Source organism: Tursiops truncatus, chromosome 2 (genome assembly GCF_011762595.2).
Source record: "Tursiops truncatus isolate mTurTru1 chromosome 2, mTurTru1.mat.Y, whole genome shotgun sequence".
NCBI classification, from domain to species: Eukaryota; Metazoa; Chordata; class Mammalia; order Artiodactyla; family Delphinidae; genus Tursiops; species Tursiops truncatus.
The window spans coordinates 90738277-90759784 of NC_047035.1; the positions used below are offsets into that span (position 1 = coordinate 90738277).

A 21508-nucleotide genomic window follows, 5' to 3' on the forward strand; every position below is an offset into this window, starting at 1 on the left:
TTAAAAACAGTGTCTTCAAACCATTTAATAATTATGTTTGTAACCTATCTCTAGGAACTACAGTTAAAGTCAGAATATAGTACATTCTGTGGACAAAGCTGACTTTTAAAGAAAAACTAACAATTTACAGGTATGTAATTTTTAAGTATGCTAATATAATATCAACCTAACTGTCCTTTATTTTGGCTTATCTAATTTACAAACATGATTTCTGAAGTTGAACAGTATTTGTAATGGCAATGTCCAAAGCAATTTTGGCTGAATGAAGTGCTATTTGTTGAACAAAAATGTCGTTGTTTGTGCAAGTTTAAACATTTCATAAGGCCAGCTGAGTTCATTTCAACCCTACTTACAAAATGATTATTGGCAAGTGAAATGGGCTTGAGGGGTAGAGACAAGACTTTTCAAGCTTCTGAGATTTATAAAACCAAATTCTTCAACCATTGAAAGTAAAATCAAAAGGTCACAGACAATTGAAAGGAACAGGTTTAAATCTCAGAATTAAAAAAAAGTTCCGGCAAGAGGAATATTTACAATGGAACAGTGAGGAAAATGTTTTGTTACAGTCAGAAACACGGAAAATATGCTGTTGAGAATTGTTGGCTCTTAAATAAATAAAATCCACACTGAGACTATTAAAAGTATCAAAGTGATCTACTCTGTGCCAACTCTATTTTGTTCTGTTGTTATAAAGAAAATCCATTATTGAATATAATGCAGTTCAGGTTAAATTATCAAAGACATTTTCCATTTGCAAGCTGTTGTTTACTATATGCTATATATTCTTCTCTAACAATTTTAGTACACCTCCATCAGAGAACCACAGGCGCAGAGATAAAAGGAAATTTTGAGTCATTTTAACTTCCTAACCAAGGTACAAATCCCTTCCAAACTAGTCATTCGACTCGCTCATAACTGATGCTCAATAGAGATGAAAAGTTTTTGGATGGCAAAATAATAAATTAAAAAAAAATACTTTGAGATGTTCATGGCCTGTTAGTGGAAGAAAGCATCCTTGTCCACTGGCTGCCTAGACTGAAACACTCTAGTGACAAGGGAGCTCACCACATTGCAAGGAAACACATTCTCTCAATGGGTAGCTTGACAATTAGGAAGGTTAAGTGCTAAACTGAGCTTTACACCAACTGACCCTGGTTTTGTCTTCTAGAATATACCTACTCCATCTTCATTAGCCTAGTTTTCTGAATATTTTTTTTCTGTACGTGAGCCTCTCACCGTTGCGGCCTCTCCCATTGCGGAGCACAGGCTCGGAACGCGCAGGCTCAGCGGCCATGGCTCACGGGCCCAGCCGCTCCGCGGCATGTGGGATCTTCCCGGACCGGGGTACGAACCCGTGTACCCTGCATTGGCAGGCAGACTCTCAACCACTGCGCCACCAGGGAAGCCCTTTGAAGATTTTTGAGAGGACTATTCTGTGTACTGTATGGTTTCTTCTCCATGCGGCAACCTCATTTCACTTTTATTTTCACTAGCCTTAAGTGCCCTAAGGGCTTTTAAAAATTCATTATCAATTGAACAAGCTTAACTGTTAAATATTCAATATTGCTCTTAAAATAAAACAGCATTTTCAAATTATGACATTCAGAAAACAAGAGTTATAGCATTCAATTGGATTCAATTTGGGATTATCCCTTTGTAATTAGGCTAGCACTGACTAACAACAGATGTTTAGGGGAGAAAAAAAGGATGGAACGCCTAAGCTTGCCAGTGCTGTGTATATTTGAGGGGAGGGGGCATGATAAATTTTTATAATGGAACGCATGTGCTCTAAGACAATGAACTTGATGTTTTTAAGTACTGAAATCTAGTAGTTTAAAAGTCACAGGATTAATTAGGTCACGTTTTAGAAATAATGTTGCAGTCTTAAGTATCTTGTTGGTGAGAAATAACTCCGCTGTCTTGAATGAATAAAACAAAGGACTGACTCAAATATGTTAAATTTTCTTCTAGTGGTTATATATTTGGCACCTTTAGATGCTGTAACTAACAGATCCAGGATAGTTTAATTTCAGGAGACTTTATTTAGTCTCCAGAATGGCCCCTCCAATCCCACATCCATGCAAGAACACAAAGCCAAGGGGTACACTAAAAAAGAGACTGTTTTATTGTGTCATTTATGACATGGACCCCTTGTTGACAGGAATGGCCGAGGGTAATCTTGGCATATTGCACAGGTGTGATGAAGGATGCACTGGTGATCCTCTGGCTGCTGAGGCTGTTTCCTGGTCCTCCCAGACCTCCATGCATGCGTGGGCCAGTCACAGAAATTTCATTACCACTTGGTGTATACATTTAACAAGTCTTTGGTCTTAATAAGCACCATTACAAACCCTCACATTAAGGGCATTATTATTCTAGTTTATAAATGTTTCAATGATAAAAAATAGCACGATTACAGTATACACACACTTAATTTACATGTAATGTATTATACTCATAACTGAGATAAGCTACTGGACTAACTTTGGTTGATTGAAATTAATGAAGTATTTGAACTGAATACTTGTAATTTGGTTTCTAAGTTGTGTAAATATTACAGTGCATTTATAAATCTAGTTTGAGAATTTACTAGCACCAAATAGATATTATAAATGGCCAACCTAATACTTGTATTTGGAGAAGCAAAGTTTTACAATTTGAAAAAATAGAACAGTCCATAAATTGAAAGCACATTCCTGTACGTCTGCTAGAAGGATGGCACGTCAGCATGAATGGCCAACCCCCAGTGGAAATACATGTCCCAGTTTTCAAAAATAAACACATATGACAAGGTAGCTTAGCTACATACATGAGAAGCCTGAGAAAGTGGTTGTTTTGAACTAGGGTAGTCACCTGTACCTTGCTTTTGTAATACAAGAATAGTGCTTATTTATAGCAATTTACGTGGTGAAAGACTGTACCTATAATATGAAGATTCTGATTGGGGGAAAAATTCAGTTCTACCTATCTATCTTTGTTTTTTAATTATTTGGTCTCTGGATGGTGAATTAATGAAGCAAAATCTGAATTTTCATCTTCAGATTATCACCCAGTTCACCACTGAGGTAGTCTTTGTCATATTTATCTTCTAGCTGATTAAGTTCTTTCTTTTTATAAAGTGGACTACTACTGATTTGTAATGAATAGGTTCCAACCACTGGCTTCTTCTTTGTGAAGTGGAGGTAGCTGATCCCTTCCTTTTGGTTGATTTTAAAGAAGCCGTTTTCATTTCCAGATTCAATCAAGTATCTGTTGTGATTCGTCAGAGTCGTAAGGGCTGGAAGGAGTTCTAGGATTCGGACCTTGTTATTGATGTGGGAAATATTGAAAGCAAACACGGCTGTCTTCTCAACATCCCAGCTTGCAAGACTCACATTGGCTTCTATCTCAGGCTGATCCTGGAAAGACATATGGCAATGTGTTAAATAAAAGGTAAATATGCCACTTACTAAAGAAAAAGTGACTCAAATCTCACACTAACACAACTTTCTTCTCATGATGTATATACTATATTGAAAGTGAGTATTCATAAAATACTGCTTAAACCACAAATGTTAAATTGGCACATTTTTATAATATTAAAAAATAAACATGTCAAGGAGAAAGTTGAAATCACTTGTATTTGGCGGCCTTCTATTGCAGTGGGTCTCAAAGTACGGTCCCCTACCAACAGCATCAGTATCACCTGGGCATCTGTTAGAAATGCAAGCTCTTGGTGTCACCTGAGACCTAGTGAATCAGAAACCCTTCGGATGTTTTCCAGAAATCCGTTTTCTTTTCTTTTTTTTTTTTTTTGCGCGGTACGCGGGCCTCTCACTCTTGTGGCCTCTCCCGTTGCGGAGCACAGGCTCCGGACGCGCAGGCTCAGCTGCCATGGCTCACGGGCCTAGCCGCTCCGCGTTATGTGGGATCTTCCCGGACCGGGACACGAACCCGTGTCTCCTTCATTGGCAGGCGGACTCTCAACCACTGCGCCACCAGGGAAGCCCCAGAAATCCATTTTAACAAGCCTTCCAGATGATTCAGATGTACACTCGAGTTTTTTTTTTTTTTTTTCTTCTTGGATATCTGCACATGATCTGCTTGCTTTTTTTTTTTAACATCTTTATTGGAGTATAATTGCTTTACAATGGTGTGTTAGTTTCTGCTTTATAACAAAGTGAATCAGTTATACATATACACGTTCCCATATCTCTTCCCTCTTGCATCTCCCTCTCTCCCACCCTCCCTATCCCACCCCTCTAGGTGGTCACAAACCACCGAGCTGATCTCTCTGTGCTATGCGGCTGCTTCCCACTAGCTATCTGTTTTACGTTTGGCAGTGTATATATGTCCATGCCACTCTCTCACTTTGTCACAGCTTACCCTTCCCCCTCCCCATATCCTCAAGTCCGTCATTTCCCAAACCACAGCAGATGCGTTGCAGCACTGATGCTAAGAAAGAACCAGTTTATTTCAATTTGATTCAGTGACGCAAAACCATCCCCACCGAAAGACACACCTATGAACCTACTTCCTGGCTCTGATGATCTGCTAATATTCAATGCTTTTCACTGGCTTCTTGCTTGCCTCTCTGGGACCACATGTGCTGGATTCTCCGGGCCTGCAGCCAGAGGTCTGGGTGAGTATCTGCATTTCTGAGTTGACGGAAAGGCTGCAGCAGCCGTAGGCAAAGAAAACCAGGCTGCTTGAGCTCCATGTTGTTTTTGTCTAGAATCCAAGTTCCCTCACACTCCACATGGCTGTTTTCAGTAGAGGAGTCTCTAGCTTTCAGAACTTGTCATCCCTGTGTAGGGAGAACTATGTCACTTCACTATTCTGCCCACTTGCTGTCCTGGATCTCAGACCTTGTCCTTTCAGCAGACTTTGGGTGGGTGTTTGACTTTCTTTTCGGCGAGACAGAGGAAATGAGCAAGTATGTGAAAACCTTCGAACGGCCACTCCCTAAAAGCAGCAAGAAACTCCAGAGAGCCCCACAGACCCTTGTAAAATACAGCCTAGAGCTCAGGGAATGTCTGGATTTTCTCCTCAGGGAGATTTTTCCCACTTTGGGGCACCCTTGGAGGAAACCATAGGAATCTGGAGGACCTTTCTGCAATAGGAGACATCAGGAGAAACCACCTTCTGACCTACCTCAATGTTGGAGGCCTCTGTTTCATTTGCGCTTCTCCGCTTCCTGCCCCGTTTGGGGTAGCCGTTGATCTTACACTCATAACACGCCTCTGGGGAGAGGGAATTGTCATCCATTTCACCACTGACAGGTGGCTCTGGGTTTCCTCGGCCCATGCCCATTCCAGAAACACAGTGCCTATGGTGGAAGGGAAACAGATGTTTTTCGTTAGAATTGGGAGATGGAGGAGGGAGAGTTCTGGTAAAGCCTGGACCCCTCCCTAGTGACATTCAGTCCTTGATTATTTGTCCACTGGATGATCGGCGGTTCTGAGAACAACACTGAAGCCCTCGGTGTTTTGCCTCAAATTCTCAGTTCCCTGGGTTGACTTGATTTCTTTTTACTGTTTCTCAAGGCCCCGTTTTGCATATTTATTTGTCCCTTCACTTCCCAAATGAAATGTGGCAGGTGTTTTGCTGTACTGCTGGGGAGGAAACGGGGAGTGGAAACAAGAGAAGAACAGAGGATGAGGGAGACCATGTGACTCGGGAGGTTCAATAAAAATGCCTTCTTTTTATGAAACAGGCTCCACCTGAGTGAGAAAGGGATGAGACATCACTGTTCCGTTCCTTGCCCTCTTGCTGCTTAACTGATACTATCACTGCCACCTCCACTTCCACCACCACCGCTGTCACCAGCCTTCACCACTCCAGCTTCTGAGCAGTCTCTCCTCTCACTTATCCTCTCACTTATCAGACCTCTCACTTTGGCTGAAGCTCCTCCTGGAGATAAGAAGAAAGGGCTAGGTGACACCTGAGGTTGATTTAGATATAAATTGAGGGTATGCAATGTATAAAATACATGTATCAAAGCTTGCCCAACTGTGGGAAATTGCTTCAAATCATTCAAAACCACTAGGTCCACTGGCTCTGACTCATGTGAGGCTGGATAAACAAACCCATGCCCAAGAGAAAACTAGTTCAGCTGTTTTTCTTTGCCTTTCAGTTTTTAAAGCCAAGTTATGGAGGGAGGCTTGCATGTTTCACAAGTACCTTGTTTTGTTATTCTGCTTTACTATTTCATAGGCCACTTGGAATGTATTTACCAGGCTCCTCTTTCAAAATGTGTTGAAATATTTGAATGATCCTAAAAGAATCTTTGCATTGGGGTAGGGTCCACCCTAGTGACTCACGGAGGAGCCCAAACTGTTATAAATGGGTAGATCTCTACTGCTGGGTCCACTACTGGGTCCATAATGTAGAACAAATACCGTTTTCTCTTTCTGTATTAGTTGATCTATTCTTTATAACCCATGTTCCTTTATGCCTTTAAGATTCAAAATATAATGCCAATAAGAAGAAACTTTGTATTTTGCAGCAATTTCCAGGTTTCTAATACTTTCGGTAATCCTGCTGAGCCCGACACATTTCCTTGTCCTTTAATCTTGCACCATGAAATGTGCAGGAACAATAAAATGGACGAAATGATAAATGCTCATCCTGTATGTGTGTGCATTCACATAATGATTAAATTATTGGAAGGCAAACCCCAAATTCACAGGCTTTTGGCTCCTTTCTGAGAACTCCCTTCCAGTATTTTCATATCCCTGGAACACCACTTACAAGAAGTGTGACTATAAAGTCCCACTGGCCAGAAGCCAGTTTGGAGTGTCACAGTTTTTGCTGGGAAAATCGTTCTGGCATTAAACTTATAAAGAATGAGTCTACTGAGAGCCAGACACAAACATCTGGAAATTTGAGTCCTATTGCTGGCATTCTGTGTGCTTCCCATGAAACATTCTTTTACCTTCTACACACCCCAAAATGAATCACTTGATGTTTGTGTGTCAAGAAATCAAAGAACACAAAATTAACAATTGGATATATACACGTAAGTGTGTGTTGTGGAATATGTGACTTTGTGTGTGTGGGGGAGTATATATAAGTGTGTGTGTTGGTGTGTATATATATGTGTATGTATATTTAATGTCTGTGTTCCTAATTAAAAAGTTAAAATTTGAGCTCCTACACAGAGTAGCCAGAACCGAGACAACCAAGTCCAGATGAATTCAGTGGGGAAGAAGACCGAAACTTTGAAAACTTAACACTAACTCTTAAATTACTGAGTAGAATAAAAACGCATCTTTCCTGCCCCAGCTCTCACACGTACAATGTGGTGAAGTATTCTACCTGGAAAATACAGTAATTCTCTTAACTCTTATATTTAATGCTCTTTTGGCAATTTTGAATGTACATTTAAGTCTGAAATGTAAAATACACTTTAAAACTGTAAAGGACTCCACAAAAGGTATCTTTTTGGTTTATCCTAACAGGAGCTGGATGAGAAGGCATTTTAAGTCGAGACAGAATCCTGCTTGCCCCAGGAGAAGGCTGCATCAGCAAAGTGCAGCCTGAGTCCAGTTCTGTCACGGGTCGCAGCCCCTGTATTTCCTGAGAGATGAATCGCTTTCCAACAAGATGTGAAGATCAAGAGAATGAGACAGGTAAGCCATAGAGCGAGGTATTTACAATGTCATTTCATTATTTTGTTTGACATTCTATGAATTTCCAGAAACCTAGATGTCCCCTTTCAAATAAAATAACCTAAAACCTTTGCAGCACTAATTGGAATTAACTCAAGAATCATAAAAAGTATGGTTCTACTCTACTAGGACAGGTCATTTTGAATTAAATATACTTAATTATGTTATGAATGAGAAAGCCTCCAACCACGACCATGGCTAGCAGTGCTTACCCTTGGCCTATTCGGAAGTAGCCAGGTGGACAGGCACAGAGGTAGCCGCCCTCGGTATTGGAACAGCCGTAACTGCAGGGGGCCTGAGAAGAGCCACATTCGTTGATGTCTTGGCACCCACCACTGAACTGTTCGTACTGGAAGCCAGCAGGACACATGCACTTGTAGCTCCCCAGTGTGTTGTGGCAGGAGGCTCCTCCGCAAATGTGAGCACTGAGGCATTCATTTTCATCTGCAGAAAAAACCAGAAGACACCGCATATGTGATACCAGCCAGAGGTTGCTATGGAGGTGTCTGGATCAGGCCACTTGCTGCCGGCCAGCTGGCCCTCCCCTAGGCTCTTGGGAAGGTAACACAGGCAGAGGTGGCTGCGGTGGGAAAGGGAACGAGCGAGAAAGATGTGGAAACAGGTGTGGTCTCTTGCCATATGGTGAGCGAACGTGGTTTCTGAGGTCAAGTGCACCAGGCAGAATACATTAGGGAGTGGCATTCTGAGGACCAGCAGACTCCAGTTCTCATCTGAAGCCAATACTTGTATGTGCTGCTCTACGGGAGCATCCCGTGTAGAACGTGGGGATGGTTCCTGGCTAAGGTTCAGGGTTCAGGGTGGGAGGGCAGGAATCAGTTCTTTGCACCTTTGCTTCACAAGTGCCCACTAATAGGATGATTATCTCCACAGCAGAGATGAACCATATTCCTGGAGGCTGCTTTCTCAGTCTTCCTTTTTCAGGATGAGTAGGGCTGGCAAGGGCTGACACCCTGCAGGAAGTGTCGGCCCACTAGGACTTCATTTTCAAAAGTCCATAAAAGCCTCCAGGTGCTTGCCCTGGGGATGAGTAGTGTCTTCTGGTATGTCTGCTCCCACCTCTGAATGGGCCCCTTTATCCAAACCACCTCCTGCCCAGAGTCTGGGCCATGTCTAAAGCTAAGTATGGCTGGAACAGATTCAGTGCAGACTTCACAGGCAATAATTGGGGAAAACCTACAAGAGACACAGATGCTGCAGAACTAGCTACAGATAGGGACCGGCCAAGTCTGATGGCAATAAGTAGGAAAAAGAAATCTAACTTTAACAAATCAATTCAAAGGGAAGAAACCCCTCAAGTTTCTCATCATGTCTGATGTATACTTTTTTGAAATTTCCAATATATTTTTGTAGACCTGCCTTTGTAGGGCAGCACGGATGTTTGCTGGTAAGACATTTCTTAACTGCTTGAGCCCATTTTCAGGCATATGTTCATATGAATGCATGTGACTGACCTTCTCCTCACTTAGCAAATACCTAATTCCAATGGAAGAGAGGAGGAGAAAGGCAACGAAAACTTATTAGATGCCTACTGTATGACAGTTGGGATACTAGGTACTTCACTCCATCTACTTAACCTGCCTAACAGTCACAGAGGTAGGTATTAAAATCCCTATTTTCCAGGTGAAGAAAGCAAGACTCAGAAAGCCCCACCAAGATCTCCCAGCAGCAGCCGCAGGGCAGAGATGCACACCCAGGTCTGTCTGACTACAAAAGTCACGTGCTTTCCTTCATATCACAGTGTCTCTCAAAAGACTCACCCACATTTAAACTGGTCCTTTCTCTTTTACTTTGTCATTGGCTGAGGTAGATTCATTTTTCAAGAACAAAATTGTTTCTAAGGAAATACCTTTTTTTTTTAAATTAGGAGAACAGGTGGGTAAAAACAGTGAGGGCGGGATACTTGGATATATATACATACACACACACACACAATTCAGATTGCCTTCCACCCTTCCTTCCTCTCTTCCTTCTCTTCCTCCCCCTTCCTTTCTCGACCTGCCCCCCCCCCCCCCCCCCACTTCTTGCCTGTATGTAGTTACAGAGAGAAGAAGGAGTAGATATACAATAAGAAAGCTATTGGTTGAGCTGCCTACTATGGCTCAGTGCCTAGCTATGCATCTGTTTGAGATCCTTTATATCCAAGGACTGTCAAGTACCCACCCAAGGTCACTTAGGTTCTAAGGTTCCTAAAACAAAATGATTCAATATGCCATCATCTGTGTTCTTTTTCCCCTTATTTTAAATTAGAGGTGAGCTGTGTGATAGAAACTAATGGAGACCATGGGCATCCAGGATGAATGAAGAACCGAGGGTAGTTGCTTTGGTGAAGGGAATATCTCTGGGCTGAATGTCTTCTCCTTGCCTCGCTTATCCACCTCCAGACTTCTCGCCTGCCCTCGGCTCTACAAGGCTGATCGGAATGGAGCATCCACAAGCTCCTCTCCTGTATCCTGAGCTTTTGGTTGGGCTCAGCCATCTGTTACCTGCTGGGACTCTGGCTGATAAAACCTCTAAGGTAAGGCATGGGTATATGTGGGGAAAACCTGTTAATACAGAGCTTAGATTTATTCTGTTTTGTTCCAAGGAGCAGAAACAGGACCAGTGGTTAGGAGTTAGTGGGAGAAGAGCTTCATCCTTTATGAAAAAGATCTTTCTAAAAATTAAAGTTTTCTATGCATAGATTGGGCTGTCTTGGGAGAAGGTGAGAACCTTTCTAGGTTGGAGAGGGATTGATATGTTAGGAAACAGATCAGACTAGATCATTGCTAAGGTTCTTTCTAAATTTGAGTATCTCTCTTTTTAACTTGGAGTATCTATTCCTGTCAAGAACTCTCCCTGTCCCCTTTTCACATTCTTTTCTACTTTATTTTACATTTTTTCCTCCCTGAGAATCTAATAAGTTGAAATTAAACTTGCTTATCTGGGTTGGAGAGATGGGGTAGAGTGGAGCACGGATTAAGATAAGAAATTGGCAAATGTTCAATGTTTACAGCTTGAAAGCAATCTGTTTGTGCACTCACCCTTTCTATCAATATACAAATACCATGATTTGTTTAACATGTTTTGCACTTTTCCTGACCTTTTTCATCCTGTGTGTGCACCCTGGAGCAAATGGCTCCACAAGGAATTTTTCTACACGCCCAAATCTTTGTTTTATTCTTTCAGTTGTTACTTAAATTGGTGAGGGTTTTGCTCTTTTCATAAAAAGAGACAATTCTAATTTGAATGAAATAGCATTAGAGTCTCTGAAAGACACTTCTTAAAAGCAGATGGAAACCTACTTACTCTGTCCTCTAAACTCAAAGTTTCCAGCATCAGGCTCGCATAGTGTGTCTTAGCTGTGGTGTTAAGGGAGAGCCACTGGGAGAACTCCAAATGTAGAACAGCCTTTCCTTTACTAATTTCCTATAGGTCATGATGGGTCAGCTCCAACTTCAAGCTGCAAGTTTGATATTTTCTAGAAAGCAATGATATCCGTGGCCCTTTACCCTATAAACCCATCCATCTTCCAAGAGGGAACTTCTGGCTGCCTAGGAGCAAGGATCCAGGGAGGGCTGGTCCAAGAGATCTGCTCTGCATGGCTCTGGGGAAGCGATTCTGGCCCAAGGCAATGCAGTGCTCATTCTGGGTAAGTATAATTCCCAAGAAATATGAGACCAGTTTGAACTGGTATCTTCTGGGCATCAAAACCCCCAAACCTCTTCCCACTTTTTAAAAACCGAAATATAGTTGATTTCCAATAGTGTTAGTTTCACGTGTACAGCAAAGTGATTCACATATATATTATATAGGTCCATCCATGTTGCTGCAAATGGCAATATTTCATTTTTTATGGCTCAGTAATATTCCATTGTGTGTGTGTTTGTGTGTGTGTGTGTGTGTGTGTGTATCTTCCTAAACCAATCATCTGTTGATGGGCACTTGGGTTGTTTCCACATTTGGGCTATTGTAAATAGTGCTGTTATGAACACTGGGGTGCATATGTATCCTTCTGAATTAGAGTTTTCATCTTTTGGGGATATATGCCCAGGAGTGGGATTGCTGGACTATATGGTAGCTCTATTTTGAGTTTATTAAATAACCTCCACACTGTTCTCCATAGTGGCTACACCAATTTACATTCCTACCAACAGTGCAGGAGGGTTCCCTTTTCTCCACACATTCTCCAGATGTAGACTTTTTGATGATAGTAGACTTTTTTGGAGATAGTATATTTTTTGATGATAGTCATTCTGACCAGTGTAAGGTGATGATACCTCATAGTGGTATTGATTTGCATTTCTTTAATAATTAACAATGTTGAGCCTCTTTTCATGTGCTGATTGGTCATCTGTTTGTCTTCTTTGGAGAAATGACTATTTAGGTCTTCTGTCCACTTTTTGATTGGGTTGTTTGTTTTTTTGATACTGAGTTGTATGAGCTGTTTGTGTATTTTGGATATTAACCCCTTGTCGGTTTCATCATTTGCAAATATTTTCTCCCATTCCATAAGTTGTCTTTTCATTTTGTTGATGGTTTCCTTTGCTGTACAAAAGCTTTTAAGTTTGATTAGATACCATTTATTTACTTTTGCTTTTATTTCTTTTGCTTTGGGAGACTGATCTAAGAAAATATTGCTACGATTTATGTCCAAGAATGTTTTGCCTATGTTCTCTTCTAGGAATTTCATGGTGTCATGTCTTACGTTTAGGTCTTTAAACCATCTTGAGTTTATTTTTGTATATGGTGTGACGGAGTGTTCTAACTTCACTGATTTACATGTGGCTGTCCAGCTTTCTCAGAACCATTTGCTGAAGAGATTGTCTTTTCTCCATTGTATATTCTTGCTCCCTTTGTTGCAGATTAATTGACTGTAGGTGCGTGGGTTTATTTCTGGGCTCTCTATCTGTTCCACTGATCTATATGTATGTTTTTGTGCCAGTACCGTGCTGTTTTGATTATTTCAGCTTTGTATTGTAGTCTGAATTCTGGAAGGTTTATGCCTGCAGCTTTGTTCTTTTTCCTTGGAATTGCTTTGAAAATTCTGGGTGTTCGGTGGTTCCATATAAATTTTGGGATTTTTTTTCTAGTTCTGTGAAAAATGTCACAGGAAATTTGATAGGGATCACATTAAATCTATACATTGCTTTGGGTAGTATGTCCATTTTAACAACATTAATTTTTCTAATCCAAGAGCATGAGATATCTTTCCATTTCTTTGAATCATCCTTTATTAATCCTTTATTAATGTTTTATAGTTTTCAGCATATAGGTTTTTCACTTCTTGGTAAAGTTTATTCCTAGGTATTTCATTTTATTGATGTGATTTTAAACAGGTTTTTTTTTTTTTACTTATATTGTTGGTGTAAGGAAATGGAACAGATTTCTATATATTAATCTTGTATCCTGCTACCTTGCTGAATTCATTTATTAGTTCCAACAGTTTTTGTCTGGAGTCTTTAGGGTTCTCCATATAGAGTATCATGTCATCTGCAAATAGTGACAGTTTTACCTCTTTGCTTCCAATTTGGATACCTTTTATTTCTTCTATGATTGCTGTGGCTAGGATTTCCAATACTATGTTGAATAGAAATGGTGAGAGAGTGGGCATCCTTGTCTTTTTCCAGATTTTAGTGGGAAGGCTTTCAGCTTTTTACCATTTAACATTATATTGGCTGTTGGTTTGTCATAATGGCTTTTATAATGTTGGGATATGTTCCCTCTATACCCACTTTGGTGAGAGTTTTTATCATGAATGGATGTAGAATTTTATCAAATGCTTCTTCTGCATCTGTTGAGATGATCATGTGGTTTTTGTCTTTCCCTTTGTTGATGTGGTGTAACACATTGATTTTGCATGTGAGCCACCTTTGTGACCTAGGAATGAATCCAACTTGATCATGGTGTATGATCCTTTTTATGTATTGTTGGATTCAGTTTGCTAATATTTTATTGAGGATTTTTGCATCTATATTCATCAAAGATACTGGCCTGTAATTTTCTTTTTGTGTAGTGTCTTTGTCTGGTTTTGGCATCAGGGTGATGGTGGCTTCATATAATGACTTTGGGAGTGTTACCTCCTCTTAAATCTTTTGGAATAGTTTGAGAAGGCTAGTATAAGTTCTTCTTTGTATATTTGGTAGAATTCCCCAGTGAAGCAGTCCGGTTCTGGACTTTTGTTTGCAGGGAGTTTTTTTCATTACAGATTCTATTTTACTTCTAGTGATTGGTCTGTTCAAATTATCTGGTCTGTTCAAATTATCTGTTTCTTCTTGATTCAGTTTTGCCAGGCTGTATGTTTCTAAAAACTTGTCCATTTCTTCTGCGTTGTCCAATTTGTTGGCATATAACTGTTCATAGTATTCTCTTATGATTTTTTGTATTTCTGTGGTATCAGTTGTTATTTCTCCTCTTTCATTTCTTATTTTGTTTCTTTGGGTCCTCTCTTTTCTTCTTGGTGAGCCTGGCTAGTCGTTTGTCAATTTGGGTTATCTTTTCAAAAAACTGGTTCTTGGTTTTATTGATCTTTTCTGGGTTTTTAAAAAATCTCTATTCCCTCTCTGATCTTTCTTATTTCCTTCTGCTGACTTTAGGTTTTGCTTGTTGTTTTTCTAATTCTTTTAGGTGGTAGGTTAGGTTGTTTGAGATTTTTCTTGTTTTTGAGGAAGGCCTGTATTGCTGTGAACTTCCCTCTTGAAACTGTTTTTGCTGCATTCCATAGATTGTGTAAGTTTGTGTTTCCATTGTTGTTTGTCTCGAGGTATTTTCTGATTTCTTCTTTGATTTCATTGTTAACCCATTGGGTTTTTTAGTAGCATGTTGTTTAGTCTCCATGTGTTCATTTTTTCCCCCATTTTTCTTTCTGTGGTTGATTTCTCGTTTCATACTGTTGTGGTCAGAAAAGATGATTGAAATAATTTATATTCTCTTAAAGTGCTTGATGCTTGTTTTGTAACCTGGGAAGTGGTCTATCCTAGAGAATGTTCCACGTGCGTTTGAAAAGAAGGTGTATTCTGGTGTTTTTATTTTAGATGTAGTGTCCTGTAGATATCAATTAAGTCCAACTGGTCTGTTGTGTCATTTAGGACCTCTGCTGCCTCACTGAGGAAGATCTGTCCATTGGTGTCAGTAGGGTGTAAGTCTCCTACTATCATTGTATTCCTGTCAATTTCTCCCTTTATGTCTGTTAGTATTTGTCTTATATATTTAGGTGCTCCTATATTGGGTGCATGTATTATTGAGCATAATATCCTCTTCTTGTAGTGATCCCTTTATCATTATATAATGTCCTTCTTTTTCTTTATGGACTTTGTTTTAAAGTCTATTTTGCCTGATATGAGTATTCCTACCCCTGTTTTCTTGTCATTTCCATTTGCATGAAATATCTTTTTCCATCCCCTCACTTTCAATCTGTGTGTCTTTCTCCCTGAAGTGAGTGTCTTGTAGGCTGCATATTATAGGTTCTTGTTTTTTTTTTTTTTGTGGTATGCGGGCCTCTCACTGTTGTGGCCTCTCCCATTGCGGAGCACAGGCTCTGGACGCACAGGCTCAGTGGCCACGGCTCACGGGCCCAGCCGCTCCACGGCATGTGGGATCTTCCCAGACCGGGGCACGAACCTGTGTCCCCTGCATTGGCAGGTGGACTCTCAACCACTGCGCCACCAGGGAAGCCCTAGGTTCTTGTTTTTTATCCAATCTGCCACTGTGTCTTTCGATCAGAGCATTTAGTCCATTGACATTTAAAGTAATTATTGAGAGGTATGTACTTATTGTCATTTTAAACCTTGTTCTCCAGTTGATTTTGTAGTTCTTCTTTGTTCATGTCTTCTTTTTTGTTTTTCCTTTTGTGGTTTGATGGTTTTTTAAATATCACGTTTGAGTTTCCTTCTTTTTGGTTTTTGTGAATCTATTTTATGTTTTTAATTTGTGGTTACCCTGGTTTTCAAGTATGTTGACCCATATCTATATCTACTTGCTTTAAACTGATAGTCATATAAGCGCAAACACATTCTAAACAATCTACAATTTTTTAGTCCCCTCCTCCAAATTTTGTGATTTTGATGTCCTATTTTACATCTTCATGTTTGCTTTTGCTATTAATTGTAGATATAATCACCTTTACAACAATTTTTTGATTGTTTTTTAATCTATGTACTGGCTTAAGTGATCTTCAATCCTTTTATATATTTGCCTTTCCTATTGGGATTATCCCTTTCCTATAGATTCTTGCTTTTCTATTTAGAGAAGACCTTTCAATATTTCTTTTTTTTTTCCTGGCTGCACCACATGGCATGCGGGAGCTTAGTTCCCTGACCAGGGATGACACTCATGCCCTCTGCAGTGGAAGCGTGGAGTCCAATAACTGGACTACCAGGGAATTCCCTCAATATTTCTTTTAAGGTAGGTTTAGTATTGCTGAATTCTTTTAGTTTTTGTTTATCTGAGAAATTTTTTCTCTCTCCTTGTATTCTAAATGATAATGTTGCCAAGTGTAGAGTATCTTAGGTTGCAGGTTTTTCCCTTTCAAGACTTTGATTATATCATGACACTCCCTCTGGCCTGCAAAGTTTCTGCAGAGAAATAAGCTGAATCTTTCTCTTGCTACCTTTAGAATCCTCTCTTTAACTCTTGCCATTTTAATTATGATATGTCTTAGTGTGGGTCTGTTTAGTTTCATCTTGTTTGGGACCCTTTGTGCTTCCTGTACCTGGATATCTGTTTTCTTCTTTAGGTTTGGGAAGTTTTCAGCCATAATTTCTTCAAATACACTTTAGATCCCCTTCCCTCTCTCTTCTCCTTCTGGAACCCCTGCTATGTGTAGATTGGCACACTTTGTATTATCTCATAGGCCCCATATGTTGCTTTCATTTTTTTCACTTTTCTTTCTGTCTGCTGTTGTGATTGGGTTATTTCCATTATTCTGTCTTCCAGATCACTTATTTGTTCTTCTATGTTATTTACTGCGCTATTCATTGCTTCTAGATTGGTTTTTATCTCAGCCGTTGAGTTGTCTAATTTTGCCTGGTTCCTCTTTATAGTTTCTGGTTCATTGTTTAATCTTCATTTCTATTGATAATCTTTATTAATTCTTTAGCATTTTTCTTACCTCCTTTTTGAACTTGGGTTTAATAGACTGGTGAGGTCTATTTCATTATCTGTTTTTTCAGGGGGTTTCTCTTATTCTTTTAACTGGGAAGAGTTCCTATGCTTTTTCATTTTACTTAACTGTTTCTCCTAAATTCATAGAGACAGAGAAAGTGATCTACTCTGGTCTTGAAGGGGTGTTTTCTGTGGGAGCATCCCTTTGTAGACTGTGTGATTCCAGTATTTTTGGTGAGAAGGCTATTTATGGTATGGATGCCAGCCACGTCTTTCCTCAGAGTGTGCTGGCCATTCTTCCTTAGACAGAGGATGTGATTGGTGTTGTGCATCTATAGCCTGCACTGGATGTTGGGTGGGGCCTCCTTTCTGCTCTGTGGCTGTCACAGCCCTGTCAGGGTGGTGTCTGCTCCACAGCTGTTGGAGTAGAAGCCCTGAGGGTCAGGTTTGGTCAGGCTCCATTGCCCTTGAGTGTGTGCTCTGTCCCAAAGGAGGTGACTGCTGAAGCAAGTAAGGCCCGTGTGGTCACAGCAAACCTAAGTGCCACCCATGCGGGTGTCCATGGGTCTGCTGAGAAGCAGCCCAAGGTTGTGTCCCTTTCTGTTGTGTTCCTCCCAGACCTAGTGCTAGGCTGTGGTGTGGAGTGGGCTGCTGCTGGAGGCCAGGGTGCTGTGGCTGCAGGAATCGAGGTGGTTGTGCTACTGTGTGGAACCTGGACTGCCTCTGTGACAGGCCACTCTGAGGATCTGCCCACCCCAGATCCAGCTCCAAGCTGTGGGGTGGAATGGGTGGAGATGAGTGCTCTTGCCAGGAAACCACCTCTGCATACTCCTTTGCAGGGCCTGTCCCCCCAAGCCACGTGTTTCTGTGGCACCACCTGGTGTGTGTGCTGACAAAATCCACCGTGGCCAGACCCTCCCCTGCCTGAGATTCAGCACTTAGTCGCTGCTTATACTGGCAGCCCAGCCCCACACTGAGTTTCAGACTGAGAAGTGTGGCAAGCTGGCAGCTGGCAGCGCTGGTCTCTCTCCACCCTGACTGCTAGCAAGCCGGCACGTGTGCACTCCTCACAAGCAGAGTCCAGTTCCCTCCATCTGTCCCAGCAGACCTCCCAGCAGGCAAGGAAGCTCCTCAGGGTGAGGGCTGTCCACGTGGACCTTCCCTCCTTCACAGATCGTCCCGGGGTTCCAGTCGCATCCCAATGCCTTCTTTTTTATTTTATTTTTTCCACCCTACCCAGCTTCATGGAGATCTTTCCTGCCACTTTGGTTGAATAAGAAGTCTTCTGCCAGTTTCCAGTTGGTTTTCCGTGAGAGTTGCTCCACATGTAGACGTATTTTTGATGTGTTTGTGGGGGGGAGGTGAGCTCCACATCTTCCTATTCTGCCATCTTCATCCTCCCCTCTCTTCCCACTTCCTAATAGACTCATTCTTCTGCAAGTCCCAGGCAGGAGATGATCTTCATGGGGCCAAAATAGAATCTCCAGGCAACGAGGACATGACCTGGCTATCTCTACTATTTCTGGACTGAGTGTAGGAAGAGGAGGGTTAAGGCCCAGCAGCGACAGACCTCACCTCTTTTATACTCTTCTCCACAGCTCCAGTTTCATTCAAGGGACCTATGTAATAAGGGCAGATAGGCTCATATGCTGGGTATTGAATCAACAAAGCTCATGCTGGAAGTTCTGTGAACAATGTCAGAAACTGGTGATTAAAATCCAAGACCTTCCTGAGCTGATAACAAAGGGCTTTTGATTAAAACCAGACAGCTAATCCGCAAGCTGTGCAGCCTAAACTCTACCACTGTGGTCATTTTAGCCAAGACTACTCACCTCTGCAAAACTGCATCTTGTAAAGAATCAAACCAGATGAGAGAGACACGCGTTTGATAAATGAACACATACCAAATGTGTCTTCATTTGGAGTAAAGTCAAGCGTTGCAATGTGGAGCAGCCACCCAGAAGGCAGTTGCCCTTTGTTTTTGCTAAGTAGGGCTCTGTAGCCAACAGAGTAGCAGCCAAAACAGGTCACCAGAGCACAAAGCTTGCAGTGCTACTTGCTGAATGAAAAAAACAAGCAAACAAGTGAAGGTGACGCTAGAAAGGCAGCCCTAAAACATGAAGTTAAGAGCCTTGGGTTCTAGCTCTGGTCCTGCCACCAAAGAACTGGTAAGGACAGACTACCTTTCCTTCCTGGGCTTCTAAGCCTTCATCAGTAAAACAAAGGGCTTGGGCTAGATGGCTTGGGGTCCCTCTAAATTTGCAATGTTGGGATTCTCTGATGTGCATTGAGAGTTATTTTCCTATGATACTGTGGAATCAAAAATGACAGCTTCAATTTAATGGGAGATTCTAGGGGACTCCCTTATTATTCAAAACAAATTAGCAATCCTGAAAAAAACTTTGTGTTTTCTGCTTGCACTCTGCCCCAAAGATGTATAGCACTCAATGGAACCACTTCTGCGTCTTCTGGCCAAAAGTTGCTCATAACAGCCTCTCGCTGGCTGATAAACTACAGTCAGAAGCAGGATTTTGTTGGCCTCTAAGGTGAAGAGAACTCCATGTGGGCTGATGACTAGCAATGAAGCAGGAGAGCAAGGGGATATTGGGAGTCAAGGAATTCTGGGGACATTTCATTTCAAACGCCCTCAAAATACCCTTTATCATTATTATTTTTTTTTCTTAGTTTGCTACTTTGCAAAGGCTGTGACTTCCTTCTGGATTCAACAGGTACGGACAGTTTGAAATGGTATTTGTTGCTTCAATGACAAGTTGAAAGTTTTTAGAAAGAAAGCAGTTTTCTGACTCATCGGAGCTGATAGCAATTCATCTTGTGAACAAGGGAAAACTACTTGCCGACACACTGGTTCCATTGGTAGTGCTGGAGATAGCCCTGGGGGCAGCTGCACCTGTAGCCGCCGATGATGTTCTGGCAGCCATGCTGGCAGCGATGGTTTCCTTCGCACTCGTCCACATCTGAAAAGGAAGGCAGAGTCGCCTTTAAGTCACATCAATGCTTGTCTCAGAGGTGTTCTCTGAAGCAACATTTATAAGCATATGAAAGTGAAAGGCAATTTTAGTAAGAAATCTGATCCTTAAAAACTTATTCTACCACCAAAAACTTCAAGAATATCTACTCTGGAGCTTTTGATAAGTCCAAGGAAAAAACCATTCATCTGTCCCTGGTAAAGTCCACAAATAAAAATGACGAAGAAACTAATGCAAGGCACAAGAGCACTGTGAGACAGCCGTGTAAATTACTTATATTTCCTTATTTGTGCCAGAATTAGAAACCAAAATGTCAGTCCAGAAACAAAATCCTAAAAAATATAAGTAAAACATTTAATCCTATACTAGCAGAAGAGCTATTCCTCATATATTTAATCCACATTGAGGGAATCCTTCTAAGACTCTGGATCCAGTGACTAGAAAATTAGTCAAATTCAGGAATCTAGCTATTTTTCTTGACTGGGTCATTCCCTATTAGACTAAATGAACAACTGAGCAGAAAAAGTCTTGTTATATTCAGGAGAAGCATGTGTTATGGACACAGTCAAGCATGAGACAGAAGATGGATCTCTAAGATATGGGACCCGTGCAAACTAGAGAAAACATTTCCCATCTTCAGCTGGCTATCTCCCCTGTGCTCAGTTCTGATGTCTCATAGAGGATGATGCTGCAGGTGGTTATAGGCCACCTCCACAAGGACCGACCAGCTGGATCAAGCTAAGGGCTCCACTCACCTTCACAGCTGGCACCGCTCTGATCAAGTGAGAATCCCCGCTGGCATTCACAGGTGAAGCTTCCAGGAGTATTCTGGCAAATGCCCTTAGACCCACACAGGTTGATGTCAGAGGTGCATTCATTGTTATCTGTAAGAAGCAGTGGGGGAAAGGAGAGGGTGAAACTTCCCCGAAGCTGTCTTTGTGTTGTTTAAAAGAAAGAAAGAAGGGTGATTTGCTCAGAAAAGGCCAATAACTTTTCACATACACGCATGCACACACACAGAGACACGCATACATGTACTCACATATTTTTTTGAGTTTTATCTTCTTATTCCAACAGCAGAAGTGCTCGAAAACAATCCCTTAGAGGAATAGTTGCACTCCATATAGGATTTTTCCCCTCCCACTTACCAATGCAGGCAGTATGGTGTTGGGTAAATCCAGGAGGACATTTACATGTGAAGCTGCCAATGGTGTTAACACACAGGAACTGGCAGTTGTGCTGCTTAGTTGCACACTCATCAAGATCTATAAGAAAATGCAAGATGGGCATTGGAATTGAGCTGAAGCCCAGGTACCTAGAAGCTGCCCTAGGGAGCAGCTCTGAGTTTTCTTTTCTACATCGCAAATGACCTGGTCAGAAGAGAGCCACAGCAAATGGCTAGGAGGAACCCAGGAGATAAGGGTTTGAAAGATAAAGCATGGTTTCAGTTCAGACCAAAAATGCATTTCTTTGGGGATCCAAGAAAAACCCATTCCCTTTAGTTATAGGAATGCAGAAATTTCTCAGCAAAGAAATGTCCAATAAATTATAAAATTTAAATGAATTACAAAATGAAATAAAAGATTAAGGATTCTCAAAATTTCCAAAGCACTGAAAAGATCTATTCAAGTTAAAATATAAAAAGAAATGTTGGGCTTCCATGGTGGCACAGTGGTTAAGAATCTGCCTGCCAGTGCTGGGGACACTGGGACACCAGGGTTTGAGCCCTGGTCCGGGAAGATCCCACATGCAACGGAGCAACTAAGCCTG

General features: G+C 41.3%; 1 protein-coding gene across 1 annotated transcript in view; it reads right to left on the reverse strand.

Moving 5' to 3' along the window:
• Window positions 1-2102: 2102 nt before the first annotated feature.
• Window positions 2103-21508, reverse strand: part of FBN1 (fibrillin 1) — a 253616-nt gene continuing 234210 nt past the window's right edge. The window contains exons 61-66 of the mRNA XM_033851648.2: window positions 20887-21003; window positions 20494-20622; window positions 19607-19726; window positions 7865-8096; window positions 5134-5308; window positions 2103-3398 (exon numbers count right to left, since the gene is read on the reverse strand). Coding sequence (XP_033707539.1) covers window positions 3009-3398; window positions 5134-5308; window positions 7865-8096; window positions 19607-19726; window positions 20494-20622; window positions 20887-21003 — 1163 coding nt within the window. The 3' untranslated portion in view covers window positions 2103-3008. The remainder of the gene's footprint in view (window positions 3399-5133; window positions 5309-7864; window positions 8097-19606; window positions 19727-20493; window positions 20623-20886; window positions 21004-21508) is intronic.